General features: G+C 53.3%; 1 protein-coding gene across 2 annotated transcripts in view; it reads left to right on the top strand.

Moving 5' to 3' along the window:
- Positions 1-16,728, top strand: part of FLI1 (Fli-1 proto-oncogene, ETS transcription factor) — a 93,474-nt gene that overhangs the window by 11,402 nt on the left and 65,344 nt on the right. The window contains exon 1 of one of the 2 annotated variants that reach the window (XM_054647360.2): positions 2,882-3,214. The exons of the other annotated variant lie outside the window; for it this stretch is intronic. Coding sequence (XP_054503335.1) covers positions 3,197-3,214 — 18 coding nt within the window. The 5' untranslated portion in view covers positions 2,882-3,196. Of the gene's footprint in view, positions 1-2,881; positions 3,215-16,728 lie in introns of those variants that run through there. 2 annotated transcript variants of the gene reach the window in all.

Below are 16,728 nucleotides of genomic sequence, written 5' to 3'. Positions count from 1 at the left end.
TTTAGACCAAACCCGGGAGGAGAAGCGCGGAGCATCCCTGCCAGAGCCGGTATCACGAGTGACCCGAGCAGGCTCCGCTCCGGTCATCCCTGGACATGCAAAATAAACCCCTGCGGGTCACGGTGCCCGTCTGGCCATAAAATGCAGAGCTGGGTTCCAAAAATATCTCCCGGTGGGATGGCGGGGGGTCTGTTTGGCAACCGCCCGTCTTGGGGAGCGCCGGGGATGCGCGGCGGGGCCGGATTTGTTTGTCCCTTCAGCCTGGAGCTGGGCAAAGGGGCTTGAGGGGTCGGGCTCAGGGCTTTGAGGGGTCGGGTTCAGGGTTTGAGGGGTCGGGCTGAGGGGCTTGAGGGGTCGGGCTCAGGGCTTTGAGGTGTCGGGCTCAGGGCTTTGAGGTGTCGGGCTCAGGGGTTTGAGGGGTCGGGCTCAGGGGTTTGAGGTGTCGGGCTCAGGGCTTTGAGGGGTCGGGCTCAGGGCTTTGAGGTGTCGGGCTCAGGGGTTTGAGGTGTCGGGCTCAGGGCTTTGAGGGGTCGGGCTCAGGGCTTTGAGGGGTCGGGCTCCGGGGTTTGAGGGGCCGGGTTCAGGGCTTTGAGGGGTCGGGCTCAGGGCTTTGAGGGGTCGGGCTGAGGGGTTTGAGGGGTCGGGCTCAGGGCTTTGAGGGGTCGGGCTCAGGGCTTTGAGGGGGTCGCGCTCCTCTCCCGGGAGCTGGGCCTGTTTTCAGGTGGTTCCCCCCGCCTCTCCCGGATCCTCAGCTCCCCCGCCGTCGGTCCCACAGCCCCGACTCGAAGTGCCCTGTGAGGTCGGTGGGTGACAGAGGCTCCTTCCAGGGGATTTTTCCCTTTCCTTTCACGGTTGAGATCCTCAACCTGTCCTCTCCCTCACCCCCCACCCGCGTTGTTTGTCGGGGCTGGTGGGGAGCGTTGTCTGGAGAGGAAACCATTCGGGTTTTGAAAGGATGCGTTTCACTCTTCCCTTTAACCTCTCGCTTTTCTGGTCGCTGCAGCCTCCTGCCATGTGGGAGCGCCGAGGGGGGAGCCGGGACCGGAGCGCTGCCGGGGGGGGCAGGGGCAGGACAGTGGGCACGGAAAAGCAAGAGGAATGAGGAAAGCAAAGGGTTAAGGGTGATTTCTTTTAATTGAACTCCAGTTTTGTGGCCCTAGGCAAGGGGGGACCTGACCCCGCTAGCAGCATCCAGATGTGCTGCTCTCGGGGGACCCCGGCGCAGCCCCGGAGCGCGGGGCAGACAGGAGGGGCCGGGGGTCGGGCTGGCCCTGCGCTCCCCCCGCACCTCCCGCTGCAGGCGGCCTCAATCGCTGCGAGCAGCGAGCCAAAAACCTCCAGGTCTGGTCACGTTCAGCCCCGTGTCTGCATCCGAACTGAAAAATTGTAGCTGAATTGATGAGGCTAATTTCAGAGGAGGGGGAGGGAGGGGAGGGAGGGGCAAGGGGGATCTGCGGCTCTCCTGCCAGCTTCGGTCTCGGAGAAATAAAGTATTAATAAAGCATCCCTGCCGCAGTCGGGGAGAAACACTGGTGGCATTATTGCATTTCCCTTTTGGAAGGAGCAGGGGCAGGATAACTTTGGATATAATTTTGCTTCCCTTCATCCCCTTCCCCGTGGCTGGACTAAAGACAGGGGGGAACAAAAAGCCTGGACGCGACTGGCACTGGACAAGGTAACGCTCTCCACCGACGGGCCGGGAGTCCTGCTGCCCTGGCACTCTCCTCTCTTGCCTTCACCCTCCTTCCCTCGCTGTCTGGCTCCGGTTTGTGGAAGTGGGGCAGGAGGGCGGCCCGGCTGTTGCATGATGCGTCCGCCGTGGTTCTTCTGGCCCGGGCGGGGAGCGGGGCAGCAGCACAGGCGGGTATTGTCTCATTTCCCGGCCCTTTGGAAAGGTTCGGCTTTTCCCGGAAAGAGGAAAACGCGCGTTCTGCTGTGCCGCTCGCTGCGGTTTGAGTGAGGGAGGATTTGTTGATTTGTCGGGGGCTCGCCAGCTCTGGAGCGAGGTTTAGAGGCTGAGGGGTTTGTTTGCTGTGCCCGTCAGGACACGGCACCCGAGCGGCACGTTCGGCTGTTCCGGTACTGATTGTGAGGTTCTGACATGTTTATCAAGTGGGGGTGTCCCCCGCTCTGAGGGGGTTTCACATCCCCGCGAGGAGCTCGCACTGGGACAGGAGGCTGGGAAAGGGCTCCGGCACCTGAAAGAAAGGACAGAAACCATCCATGGCAGTGCCTTCCCTTCCCAGCCCCACATCCCACCCGCCAGACGAGCGGGACTGAGGGACGGGGCGAGAGTGGCCGAGAGCCTCGGCTTGCCTGCAGCCCGTGTTGAATCCGTCTGTCTGTCCTGCATTATTGCACTCTGTGTTGAATCCGTCTGTCTGTCCTGCATTATTGCACTCAGCGCTCGCTCCTGGCAGCGGCTGCACCCCCGGCTCACGGTCCGTGCTGGGAGGCGTGAAGGAGAGGGCTCGAAATATGCTTTAAATACGTTTTAATCGCCAGACTTTTTCTCTTCTCCCTCCGCCTGCCGTCACCGAATTGCATTTACGGTTTTCTCCCCTTAATTTTTCCCGTTGACTGGAAAACGCATTAATAAAAAAATCTGTGGGAAGAGACGGAAATTCAGTGAGTCAGGCTAAAGCTGCTCCAGCCAAAAGAAAAAAAAAAAAAAAGGCAAAACCCCACGTTAAACGAAGCCGTGAGATGACACAGGCTGCCTAACACGGGCTGGGGTGCGAGGCAAGCTCTGCGCTGGCCGGGCTGTCCCAGCGACAAACAGGAGCTGTGACAGAGGTGGCTATTGTTCTGCCCCTTCTTATCTAAATGGAGCAAATATCCTGTATGTAAAATATATATATTTTCACCAAGAAGGCAGGACCAGCGTAGAGACGAAGGTTTCCTCCTCGAGTGACTTCACTTCCCAAAATTAGCAGAAAAAAACGTTTCATCCGGTTAACTGTCTCTTTTTCGCTCTGCTGCAAGAAGGAAAGTTAAAAAAAGAGAGAGACCGAGAGAGAGGGAGGGAGGGAGAGAGAGGGGGAGAGGGGGTACGGAGAGAGCAACAAAACCGCTGGAAGGGCAGCGAGAAGAGCGAAAAGAGAGAGAAGGATAAAAAACTTCAGGAGGCGTCAGTCGCAGGCTAAACCGGGTCAATGTGTGGAATATTGCTGGTCCCGGCTGGAAGTTATTCCCGATGGACGGCACTATTAAGGTAAGGGGCAGGAGGGGCTGGGGGTCCCCTCGGGCTGGGGGGCTCTGGGAAGGGGCGCGGGGCTGGGGGCCGGCTCCGGCCGGGCTCCCTCCTCCTCCTCCTCCTCCTCCTCCTCCTCCTTCTCCTCCTCCTCTTTGGCCGCCGCCGCGTCCCGGGGCTCTCCCGTGGCCTCCCCGGTGCTCGGGGGTTCGCAGCCGGTTCGTACCCTGGGCCAGGGCCCCAGGAGGGCCGGGCAGTGCCCGGCTCGGGGCAGTGCCAGCGGCAGCTCCTGTTCCCGGCGCGCCTCGGAGCTGCCCCCGCTGTCCGTCTGTCCCTGGCCCGGCTCCCTCGCCCGGCCCTGGCCCGGGCGCTCTGGCTCTGCTGGTCGCCCGTGTTCCTCCGGCAGCTTTTTTGGGTTTTTTGGCGGGGAAAAAGCCCCGGGCTGGAGGAGAAACATCGCCCTGGCTTGGGGGAAAGGGAAGCAGAGTGAGGCAAATAAACCACCAACCTAACCAACCTCTGGTGGCCTTGAGCAACCAGGGACGCTGCTGGGGCTGTGAGCAGTTCCCCCTCCTGCCCCCCGGCCGCTCCTTCAGCCCCTGCAGGGATGAACCGAGCCCTTCCGAGCTCCCCGAGTGCTTCTCCAAGCCCAGGCAGCACCGGGCTGCCTTTGGGGGACCCTTGTGTGATTGTGACGGGCTCTTCCTGGGGAGCGCTGCGGAACAGAAGCCGCTCGAACAGAGGAGCCTTGAAGCGAGAGACGCTGTGGGTGTGTTTGGGTTGGAGGATTTCGAAAGATGCCTATCGCCTGCCTGGGTGGGGTGTCGAGCTCGCCTTAAAAGTGACTTTTTTTTTTCTTTTTTTCCTTTGTTTAATTTTTTTTTCCTTTTTTTTTTTTTTTTAATTTTATTTTGCTGACCTGGGTAGAACAAAGCTGCAAACGGGCAGGAACTGAAACTGTCTCCCTTAGATTGCAGCTTGTGACAAGTGCACGGTTTGGAAAGGTCTCAAGAGAAGGGGGAGGGAAGGAGATGGACAGGAAGAGAAAATGGAAAGAGGAAAGAAAGAGGGAATGAAAGGGTGAATGTCAGAAAGGAAGGGAGAAAGCAGGAGTGTTGAAAGCACAATATTTGGGAGGTATGGTTGGAATAAGACAGGTTTTCCCCTCCACCTCTTCAGATCTGTAGCAAAAGTAACCTGGGCCTCATTCAGGATACATTTAATGCACCACAACTTTCTTTGATTTGTGGAGCCCTAAATATTGTGCAGTGAAAGTGCAGAAATTCCCCATCTGTGCCTTTGCTGTGGTGCACACGTGGAGTCGCTTTTCTGCAGAGGCCAGGAGCCCCCTGCCCCATCCCTGAGCAGAGCTGGGCTGTGCCCCTTTCCCCCTCTCCCCTGGAGCCCCCGGGAGCTGCTCCTGTCCCCGCTGCCCTGAGCTCCCCCCGGCTGTGGTTTGGGGATGAGGAACTGCAGCGCTCCGAGCTGGGCTCAGTCACGCTGAGGCTGCGGCCAAAGGAGGAACTCGGCCACAGCCCGGGTCACTGCCCGGGGCTGGGCCTGCCCTGGGGCTGCTCTGCAGCCTCTGCCACTGCCCTGCCACCCTGCTGCCCATCTGACACTCCTGGGGCTGGGAGAACCAGGATCCAGAACCAGGACCCAGGATCCAGAGACAGAGTCCAGAGACAGGATCGAGACACAGGATCCAGAGATGGGATCGAGACACAGGATTGAGACACAGGATCTCCTCCTGGGCTCCTTTACCAAGCTGTTCCAGGCTCAGCAGGTCCCCATGCCCTGTTTGTCCCCTCTGCCAATGTACCCTCCTCCTGTGCTCCTGTCCTGCCCAAAGGATTAGCTGAGACTTCTTGTAAATTCTCATGCTGGGCAGAACACTGTGGGTTGGAGGCAGTGCCAGCCTCCCCACGGAGAGAGTGGCTGCAGGGAAGGGTGAGACCTCCTTGCCTGGCTTCTCCCAGGTGAAGGACAGCACGAGAGGATGTGGCTGGAGATGCTGCAATGCTTTTGGTGTGCTGAGCTCTGTCTTTAACCCGTGCTGCAGGGTGGGTGTGACTCTGAGGGCACATCCAGAGCAAAGCAAGTTAACAGCAATGGTGCCCTCAGCTCTGCTCTGCCATGCAGGCATTGATTTATCTCAGAGCTTTGCATTTGTGTTGGGAGAAATATGGCAGAAAGATGCACACGAGTGACTGGAGAGCAAGAAAAACACTGAGAAAGGTTCTTTCATCATCTACAGCAAGAACACGGGGCGGTCCCAGATGAAATCTGAGTTCCGGCGTGGGGAAAGGCACTTCCCACCCCAAACTCAGAAATATTCCTGTCCTTGGAGAGGACTACTGCTGGATTTGGGACAGAGCTGTGCCCTCCAGATGATTTTCTTCTTGAGCAATTTAAATTTGACAAGTGGCTGGTTTTTTAAGCCTATGCATTGCTATTGCACAGACTAATTGTTTTAATTGAGCTGAAGCCTTTTACTGCAGACTGGCAGATGCAGGGGTTTGGGTCCAGCCTACTTTGCAAATCTCCCCCTTGCCTGCAATCTCCAGTATTTGGCTTTGTCTCAGGTTGCATTACCAAGACAGGCTTGTACTTTTACTCTTCATCTTTTTATTGGAAAGGGTCTTGATGACTCTCTGACTGCTGTTTTACCTCCCTAGAGTAATTTACCTGCACACCTGCCCAGCTGCAGGTGAAGGGATGAATCCACTGGAGCCTTGAGCTGTTCCAAGGGCTCAGAGCCATGCTGGGAAACAAGGCATGGGCAGAGAATAAATGTGGTTGGGATGATCCTTGTGGATATGGATCCCATGTAGACATTGAGTGCAAGTGTGAATTGAGTTGTCCTCAAGCAGGGAATTCCATGGATATGAACATAAATCACAGGATCAGCTCAGGATTTTAAGTCACCATTCCCCACCATGCACCGACCGACATCACAGGTGACAGTGCTGAGCCAATGCCCCATAAAAATGAACACATTTGTATTTATTCTCAAAGGATTATTTATCTTGAGGAGAATCAGATCACCTGCTGAGGAGGTGGTGGTGGTTTTTGCTGCATTCTCTAAATAATCTATGTAATACCTGCCGTGAGCAGAACTGGCTTGGGAAGTGTCCCTTGCTCAAAGAGCTCTGTGGAGGAAGAAGTGCAGGAAATCTGAGTTATTTCCACCTTCTGTTCATATTCTGCCAATAGCACTGGCAGATGATGATTTGAGCCAGTGAAACTCCTGACTCTTGTGTTTGCACTAACTGTAAATAGTCACCAACATTTTTATTGTGCCCCTAGACATTCAAATCCCATCTTCTTTGGGTTAACACCCCACTTTGACTGACTTGCATTGTGTTTGGGGGACTTGGGTTTCATGGCCTCACAATAAATCAGAAGAGGGCACATTTCAACACCAGCAAGATGCTCATGCATGGCCTTCCTCACAATAACAACTGGTGTGGTTTCGAGCTGCTTTAATTGTTTCAGTTCCACTTTATGTGTGGAGAATAATTAAAGCAAATATACTGGCCAGAGCCTGCCTGTTCATGAAAAAGCACATTTTGTGTGGCTCTTGCCTTCATTCCAGGAAAATAAAATTACCTTGATGTTGTGGCCATCAGAGAGTCCCTCTGAGGGGCATTCAGCGAGGATTTTGCATTATTGAAGTGGAGGACTGCAGGGTCCTTGAATGCAGGACTGGTGTGTTGGCGTTGCCATAGCAAAGGGTGGGGCCGGGTTTTGGAGCAATCACTGTCGTTTGTGAGCCGGAGGCGTTTGCTCTCGCTCTCAAACTTGGCCGTGGGGATCGCAGACTAAGAAAATGTTTCCTTTTTGAGCAATTTTCGTGTCTGTTTGGCTCTTTTTAATCACCCCAGCTTTGGCCCCAGAGGGATGGCCTTTCCTGGCTAGAGGGTGTTGACTCCTGGGGCAAGGCTCCTAATCTCCACACTGGAAAAATAATAAATAAATCACAAAGATTTGAGGGACAACAACTTTCCATGTTGCTGTCCCTCAAAAGCAATTTGGAACAAAACCATCTGGAATTTCCAGGGCATGAACAGCAATGTTCCCTCCTTCCCTAATCCTCATTCAAAGATACTTATATTGCATAATAACTTTCTAACATCAAAAACCATTTAGAAAGATTTTATGATGGGGATATTTTTTGGTGGGGATATTTTGAATTTTTCCCTCGAGATCTGTGTGCAAAGGACATCTCCTGCCTTAGCATGAACCTCCAGCCTTGGTGTCCTGCTGGGTGCTGCCAGCTCAGACCGTTCAGTGCTGACTCCCAGTTGGCTGCAAACACTGGGAAAGCCTTTTCTGAGCCTGTAGTGTACTTTTTCCTCCTCAAAAAAGGAGGAAAACCTTTTCTCTGAAGAAAACCTTTACCCAACAAAACAACGCAAGGGCTTGGATTTGAAGCCCTCGGGGTTTTGCTGTGAGGCTTTGAGGAGGTGCTGAGAGCCTGGTGTAGTTTCTCTTCACCTCTACAGGATGTGGTCACTCAAAGGAGTAGCAATGCGTGTCTTGAGGATTTCATGCTTTTATTTGAGTTATTGATTTTAATTCTGGGCCATTCCTTCTGTGAGATGGGGAAAGGAACAGCCTGTGTCCCTGCTGACAGCATTTCTTGCCCTGGCACTCTGTGGGGTGCAGGATGCTGTTCCTTGCAGGGTCACCCTCAGGAGCAGCACAGGGGAGGCTGCAGCTCGGAGTGAGCTCTCAGATCTCACCCTGAGAGGTGAGATGTGCTGGGGGAAGGGCACTTGGAGCCAGGTTTGCAGGCAGCAGAGTTTATTTCCTTCAGGTCTGCCCTTCCTGGACTTACAGGAGCATTTTCCTCTTGAGTTCAGCTCCCATCTGCTCTGAAGGGTCAGGTCTGGAACACATGAATGTACAGCCTCAGCACAGAGCACCTCCCTGCCTTTTTCCCTCACAGCCCATCAGTGTTTGAGGGTCCTTTACAGCCCCTCATCAGCTGCCCTTGAAAAACAGAAATGTCTCCTTGTGCCCAAGCTGACCTGAACACTTACAGAGAGTCCCTGTGCCCACCTCAGAGCAAACATGCACCAGCAGGAGCATTAAAGGAGCTAAGGCAGCATTAAACTTCAGGGTGTCAGGTATTTGTGGGTTTACTGAACCCCTAAAGCTGCAGAAGCCTGGTGTGCATGGATGTGCCCCTGGAAAAAGCAGGTCTAACACATCCAGTTGAGTTCTACAACTTGGTTTGAAGCCAATTTGCACCAGAAATGTGAAATTCTCTTCAGATCTCTCACCTGAATTGGACAGCAGGTCGTTTTCCCTGCCTGTGCCTCCCCTGTGCCCTGGTGCACACCTGAACACGGGTGCCCCATGAAGCTCTGGCATCTAAAGGAGCTGCCTGAGGGCACCTCAGTGACAGGGGCCTGTCACACAGCCCTGGGTGAGGGCCAAGGACACTTTCTGAGCCAGTATGTATTTTCACAGAAGAGTGTGCCTACATATTTATAGCTGGGTTTGAAATACAGCCTAAAATATCCCCCCCAAATGGGGCTTTTTGCCTCCCTTGGGAATAATTTGTCTGAGGTGGAGCTGAGTCGTGGGTGCTGTTGTCACCTCAGACACGTGGGCAGGCAGTGAGGGGGTGCCCTGGGCAGGCAGGGGGTGCCCTGGGCAGTGAGGGGGTGCCCTGGCAGTGAGGGGGTGCCCTGGGCAGGCAGTGAGGGGGTGCCCTGGGCAGTGAGGGGATGCCCTGGGCAGTGAGGGGTGCCCTGGGCAGGCAGTGAGAGGGTGCCCTGGGCAGTGAGGGGTGCCCTGGGCAGGCAGTGAGGGGGTGCCCTGGGCAGTGAGGGGGTGCCCTGGGCAGGCAGTGAGGGGGTGCCCTGGGCAGTGAGGGGGTGCCCTGGGCAGGCAGTGAGGGGGTGCCCTGGGCAGTGAGGGGGTGCCCTGGGCAGTGAGGGGGTGCCCTGGGCAGGCAGTGATGGGGTGCCCTGGGCAGGCAGTGAGGGGGTGCCCTGGGCAGGCAGTGATGGGGTGCCCTGGGCAGGCAGTGAGGGGGTGCCCTGGGCAGTGAGGGGGTGCCCTGGGCAGGCAGTGAGGGGGTGCCCTGGGCAGTGAGGGGGTGCCCTGGGCAGGCAGTGAGGGGGTGCCCTGGGCAGTGAGGGGGTGCCCTGGGCAGTGAGGGGGTGCCCTGGGCAGGCAGTGATGGGGTGCCCTGGGCAGGCAGTGAGGGGGTGCCCTGGGCAGTGAGGGGTGCCCTGGGCAGTGAGGGGTGCCCTGGGCAGTGAGGGGTGCCCTGGGCAGTGAGGGGGTGCCCTGGGCAGGCAGTGATGGGGTGCCCTGGGCAGGCAGTGAGGGGGTGCCCTGGGCAGTGAGGGGGTGCCCTGGGCAGGCAGTGAGGGGGTGCCCTGGGCAGGCAGTGAGGGGGTGCCCTGGGCAGGCAGGGGGTGCCCAGGGCAGTGAGGGGGTGCCCTGGGCAGTGAGGGGGTGCCCTGGGCAGGCAGGGGGTGCCATTACCACCCTTCAAGCTGTACCCACAACAATGTGTGTGCCAGGACAGTGCCTGCTCTGCTGAGTTCCAGGTATCAAAGCCTTTAAGATGTTGATGCATTTTCTGCTTGTTTTCTTCCTCCCTCTCATTACCAGGCCACACAATTACTGATGTGTATCTCCCCCGCCGGTAACACCCACCTGGAAGCCTGGCTCCGAGCTTACCACAAACGGTGCCTCCCTCCTGCCTCCTCCCCCAGCTGAAGCTCTCCTCCAGCCCGAGGCAGAGCCCCAAAGCAAAGGGATGTGCAGCAGGAGCTTCAGGCTCTCCTGACAAACCTCTTGCTTCTCCAAACAGCACCAAAGGCAAAATTTGGGAATAACACCCTGGCAAGGACCAGGGGAAATAGAGGAAGAAGCCTCAGTCACCCAGGGGTTGTGCAAAATTCCAGCCTCTGCTTCTCTCCTGGATGCTGTACAGAAAATAACTCTTCATGTGTGTTCAGCATTCTTTCTTTTCCTGATTTTTCACTAAAATCCAGTAAGAAGCACAGCTCAGGAGAGGAAGTGTTATGGATAAGCTTGCTGCTCTATTTGTATTTATTTCCTTCTTGTTCTTCCAGCATAGACCAACCTAGGACTCCACCAGGGCTGTGAAGGAGTCAGAAACAATTAAAATAAATTAGAAAGCCTTAAGCCCAGCCTGCCAAAGCTGCACACCCAGGAACTGAACGTTACAATCCCTGTCAGTCATCCAGAGGCAGTGAAAAATAACCCAGCAAGCAGCAGAGCCTCTCATTACTCATCTGCTGATTCCTCATTCAGCAAAAAACTGCCCTTCTTAATACTGCTGGTTTTGATCTGAGGGGAAGAGATAAATCAGCAAGAATACAGTTTTTTAAGTTGGTTGATGAGTGAAAGAAAGAAACTGGAGTAAGGTATGGTAGGGTCAGGGGAAGGTGTGGTGAGTTCAGGAAACCGACTTCTGTATGATGAGAAAATACTCATTTGAATGGCTTTTATAGCAGCTTTCTTCAAAAAAAAAAAAAAAAAACCAAAAAAAACAAGATAAGGAAAAGATTAGGAGCGGTTAAAATACTCTTTTTACAGCTAAATGCAGAATTTGGTTCTCTGGTTTCTTCTGAATATCTCTTCTTGTTGTTCCAAGCTTGATTGACTTATAACTGCATTGAACCAACCTCACATCAGTTCCTTTTTATCAGCCAGAGTGAGACTTCCTGTGCTCCGCAGTCTGGTTTCCTGATGTGTTTCCTTTTTCCTTTTAACAGAACAAAGGAAACTGTAACTCCTCTGCTGCTCCTGTTCCCAATCTCCATGGGACTGCACACACTCTCACCATCCAACCTCTCTGCCTTGTCCTTTCTCTGCCTGGAGCTCCAGTGCCCTCTTCATCTCTGCCAGCTGCAGAGGGGCAAGAACTCGATGCTATTGAAAAGAAACCAGTGCCACTGGCAGCTTTTAGTAGCCAAAATGCAGTAAAGCAGAAAGGGAAACTCCTCACCCAAAGGCTCAGTGTGACACTGCAGATATGGGATTTTTAATGTCCTGCTGAGGCAAGTATCAGGTGTTGAGGTCTCAGTGATGTGCTCAGGCTGATGTTGTGAACTTTGATACTTGAACCTGGGAATTTATGTCCTGAAATGTGTGGGCCACTGGTGGAAGTGCTCCCAAAAAGGTCACACATGCACAGTCACTGCCCTAACACACAGGGAACTGGCAGCCCTGTATGTTGTATTTTAATTTGGATTATTTTCAAACCACCCCCTGAAGGGCAATTACCCTCTGGTTTTCCCTCAGCTGTGAGGGGCTGCAGCTTCCCTCAGTCCTGCCATTCACACAAGGAACAGCCTATGGCTGCAAAATTCAAATCCTGCTCTGCAGGGAGGATCCTTTTCCTTTCCCTTTTTACCCAGCTGTTCTGCTGAGATGCTCCATCCTTTATAACCCCATATCTCAGAGCTGAGGCTTTTTCTGCACAAAAATCCCAAGTTCTTGCTCACTTGACTGACAAGGATCCCTTGTTTTCCTGTTCATACAGAAGAACACAAGCTCAGAGCAGGACTGAGTAGATGCCAATAAAAATCCTTGAAACACAACCAGAATCCACTGGACAAGTGCAGAGTTGATGTTAGTGCAGAGTTCAGAGCAAAGCTGGGCCTGATTCTGAGGAATAGACATGGGATAGCTGCAAATTCCCACTGAAATCAGTGTAAGGAGTTCATGCTGAGGTTTTATCCCTTCATCCAGACCCAGGAGCTCAGCAGGATTTCTGTGAATTCTGATTAGAAAGGAGAAGGGAAATTGGGCTGCGCAGCCCCTTGGCCACCCAGGTGGGTGTGGAGCAAAGGGAATTTGCCAACTCAGCCTGCCCAGAGCAGGTAGCTGAAATCCAAGGCTCATTTATTCAAGCCATCAGCACTCAGGAATGGCAGAAAATGGAACAGGATTGGAGATTCTGGACTTGGCTGTTTCCTGGTATGCCTGAACGTGTCTGTGGTGTGGAAGGGTGGCCAGAGCAGGGCCCTGGTTACACCAGGCTGAGACAGCAGAGGATTCAGGCAGAGTTTCCAGGGAACCCTGCTCACCCAAGACTGAGGAAGCAGTAAGAGCTGCATTACTTTGATCCAGGAAAAGAATTAACATCATTTGCCCCCCTACAGAACTGCCTTTCTGTACATTTCTGTGCACTGCTTTGAGGTGTTCTCATGCACCTTTACAGTCAGAAATGTCACTTTCAATCAAATCACTTTGGACTGCCCAGCTAAAGGCATCAGAACATTATACCCTACTGTAAAATCCAGGGGAAAATCAAGGAAGCTTTGTCTTTTCTGCTGTGTTCTGTTTATGGAACAATTTCTATATAGTGTAATTCAATTTCCATAAAAACTCCATTGATTTAATCCCTATTAAATTCTGAGGATTTGTCTGTGAGGGTTGTGCTGCAGCTCAGCCTTTAGGACTGGCTCCTGATTAGAACCAGAAGTTGTGGCTCTATGATTAATTCCCTGTATTATGGGAGCTGTCCCCAGAGGTTCCCATCAAGGAGAACCCTGGCATGTAGAAGGAATAGGAGCCCAAAATCCAAGCAGGCAAAGGGAGAAAGGAAAAACAACCAGGAGATGAAATGGAGGAAGCATCTGGTCACTCAGCAAGGCACCAGCAGAGATGCAAAGATTCTGTTCACAAGTTCCTGGCATCAAAATTGCCCAGGGACCGGTGAATTTTAAACACCTTCCATGGTTTTACAAGAGAAAAATCACCAGAGGCAGCAATGATTGATCCAGTACAGGCTGAAAAGGGGACAGATCCCTTCAACATTGGTCCCAAAAGCCTGAGACCTGTTTTGAGCAGCTGCTGGGGGTGTCTCCAGGGCCACTGAGGATCCAGACCAGAGATCCTTTGGGGCCACTTTACTGCATCAGGGACAATTTTTGTGCCCATGACACTCCCAACCCGAAGCAGAATTCACATGACACAAGCTGTAACAGCCTTCCTTAATTAGATCTAATATGCCCATGTATATCTTTGCACAGCACAAATATTTATATTTAGCAGATATTTCTAAACTCATACATCTGACTTTCCTAGAACCAACCAAGCTTTAAAATAAGCACTCGCTGGAGTGATTTGTTAGGCGAGAAGTCTCAGTATCATCCTGCAAATATTACCAAACTTGTCTTTAACAGCTCCAGTGACAGGGGAAGGAATGAGCCCTGATGAGCATGGGTCCCTGACCAGGGTCTGGGACCTGCACACATTTCTCCTGAATCTGTTTTTCTGCCAGCCAAGTGTGTGTGCAAGTTTAATGTGTGTCACACTTTACCCCAGTGATGGTGAATTCCCCCAGGACACTGGGATTGCGCTGGAGATCCGAGGTGTCTCCAGAAGCAAAGGGAGGGACACGATGGCTCCAGCTCCTGCCCTGCCCTGCCCACCCTGATCCAGCCTCTGGGCCCAGCCTCCCAGGACACGGTTTTGTCCTGCAGTCTGGGCTGCAGAAAGGGGAGCAGGAGCATGGCCAGGTCCAGGATGGAAAGTGTTCTTACCCACACAGGAACTGGACAGAGAAGATGCAGGACAGGACTTTGCCCTGGCACCTCTCAGGCCTTTCCTCTGTGCTGCTCTTGGCAGTGAGACTGGATCCTCTGGAGTGTGAGCAGAGTATACAAGGCTGGGTAAAACCTTACTCACATGCAGCCCCTAAGGATCCTTTTTGTGGCAGGAAAAGTGTGAATCCAATCTTAACTCCAAACCCAAACTCATTCCTGCCAGGGACAACATTTTCTGTCTGTCAGCGTTGAAGTTGTGTCTCTCCCTTTGCTGCTTTCCACAGCGCACCCCAAACCCAGCTCCACAGCTACAGGAAGGCTTTCCCAGAGCAGCAGGCAAAGGTTTCAACAAAGGGACAGAGTTCATCCCCTGCAGAAAGGGAAAGCAATGCCCTCAAGTTCAAGCTGGCTTGTGATAAATCCTCTGGATTTGCACCATGGCATGTGAGAGCAGACGTGCTCTCATCCTCACAGGACACAGCCTGCTCAGTAATGGATGGAATAAACTTGCAGTTTGCTCCTTGCTCCTCAGTTTTGGTATTCTCCTATGTCATGTCTGCTGCAGGAAGGATGTAATTATGGTTGGTCATTAGTGTGAGGAATTATTTGTGCTGCAGCAGTGCCTGGAGACCAGTGTGGTCTCTGCTGTGTGTAACAGGAGAGTCCTCCTCAAAATTCCTGAACAGTGAAGAAAAGTTAAGGCACTTAATTTGAACTCCAGAGTGGGAGCAGTTCTAGGGCTCTGCTCTGCTGCCACAGGACCAGGTTCTGTCATTTCTTTCCCAAAATCTCCAAGGTTTCTGTAAAGGATTTTCTTTCCACCCCCACTGCTCCCCATTGAGCAGGACTTCCGTAACTTCTTCCTTCTGAGGTTTGGACACTTTCTTCTGACTGGGGGCTGGCATTTGCTCATGACTGATTCATGCCTTTCTCATGCCAGCACCACTGCAGCACTTTCCCTTCCCAGGACTTCTGTGGGGCATTTACAGACCACTGCTGTACGTCCCTCTGGCATTTGCTGGGACAAACAAAGCCCTTATGATCCCTTCACACCTTCCTTCTCTGGTTATTCCTTAGCCTGCAGCTGCACCTGATCCCATCTGGATTTGCCTTTTCTCAAAAAAGCGGCACAGGCTGTTCCCAGGGGTTGGCTGGAAATGCCCTCCTGATGCAATCCTGGGATTGGGATGCTTTGGCTTTTTTAGGTTCTGGTGAATCAGAAAAATCTGTGCTGTTAATTGACTCCAGCCTTTGTGTCAGCAGTGCTCAGCCTGGCTCAGTCAGCTGTGGTGCCACTGTGGCATCTCAGGCACTTCACCTCTCTGTACCTCAGCAAATCCTCTGTTCCCTCCCTGCCTCCTCTGCTCCAGCTGCAGCAATGCTGTCCCAAGTTGGGAATGACTTTGGCTCTGCTCAGGAGCAGCAGAGATCTCAGTGCAGGCCTGTCCTGCAGTGCCATGGCATGGACAGACAGATCAGTGGTTGTTCCTATCCTTGTCCTTCATTAACATCCCACAACCCTCTGCCTGTCCTGAGAGGTGCTTGTAGCTCCCAACCTTTGGGGTTCTGCATGTGTTTGCAACGTGGCTTTGGAGAATGGCAAGAATGTTTTCCCACAGACCAAAGGCCACTCCAGAGGAGGCAGGGTGTGAAGGCCTCCAGGTTTTCCAGAGGTTTGCAGCAAGTGCCCTGGAGGAGAGGAGGAGGCAGCAGAGTCCATGTGTGTGCCTGTGGAGCTGCTCCATGGATCCACACACACAGCACTGCCAGCGTTTCAGCAGGGCCCAAATGCCAGCTGGCTCCTTGCATAAGCCAAACTTGATGTGTTTAAAAGCCAGCAGCCAGCACAGGCTCAGGCTCTGCTTCTCTCTTTCATCCATCCGTTTCTTACCCTATTGCAGTGTGAGGTTCTGTTGTTTCAAAACTAACAGCTGCAGGCTTCCAAAAATAAAAAAGAATTCATGAATTAACATAACCCTAAGCCACAGAAACTCCACCTTGTGAGCAGCCCTGTGCTCACCACGTGCAGCTCTGTACCAGGCTGGGGAGCTCAGCTGGCCGGGCAAACCTTGCAAATGTGGGATGTGGAAGGTGTGGGCACTCAGTAGAGAGGGGAAATGTGGATGGAACAGGGGAGCAGAGGAGCAGAGAGGGAGCTGGCTGTGCAGAGAAATCCCTCCAAGTCCTGACAGACCATTGTCCCCAGTGCCACCAAGGTCTCTCCTCACCCAGATCATGACCTCAGCTGTTTTCAGGTCCTGAGGGCTCCATTCTGGTTGATCTGAGCCTCCACAAGGTGTGTGCTGGTTTCACAGCCTCTCATAGCACACAAGAACCATTCTGTGGTCCCCTCACATTTCCATCAGTGCCTCATCCCAGGCTCCTCTCCCCCTGCCTGGGTGTTTGGGGTGCCCACAAGTGCAGCAGTGGGGGAGACAGGTGGGCACGTGCAGGGTTTGTGCACACAGGGCTCAAAGGATGGGCAATGCCCTGAGTAAACAAAGGGCTCTGGAGTGTCATCAGCTCAGGGATTAAAGGGATGTGCTCTCACCCTGTACAAACAGCAGGGTAAAGTGGTGGAGTTAAGCAAACAGCTGTAAAATGGCTCAGTCTCAGCTGATGCTGATTTCATATATCACAGAATTACTGCATGGGGTGGGTTGGGAGAGACCTTAAAAACCCCCTTGTTCCACCCCCTGCTATGAGCAGGGACACCTTCCCCTAGACCAGGTTGTCCTGGCCTTGGACCCTTCCAGGGATGGGGCAGCTACAGCTTCTCTGGGCAATCTGTGCCAAGGTCTCAAAATACAAATTTATGGTCCAGGACACTTGACATTCTTCCCTGGCACTTTTTGTGCAGCCTGGAGAAGCCACTGAACTCTCAGGCAGGCCTGTCATTCCCTGTTTATCCCTGCCTGCCCATCCTTGAGCTGCTTGGAATAGGAGCTAACCCCAAGGTGTATTTGCCCAGCACAAGCACAG

This window comes from Agelaius phoeniceus, chromosome 23 (assembly GCF_051311805.1).
Source record: "Agelaius phoeniceus isolate bAgePho1 chromosome 23, bAgePho1.hap1, whole genome shotgun sequence".
Classification (NCBI taxonomy): domain Eukaryota; kingdom Metazoa; phylum Chordata; class Aves; order Passeriformes; family Icteridae; genus Agelaius; species Agelaius phoeniceus.
Note: the sequence above shows the minus strand (reverse complement) of the source record. Positions and strands in the feature narration are given on the sequence as shown.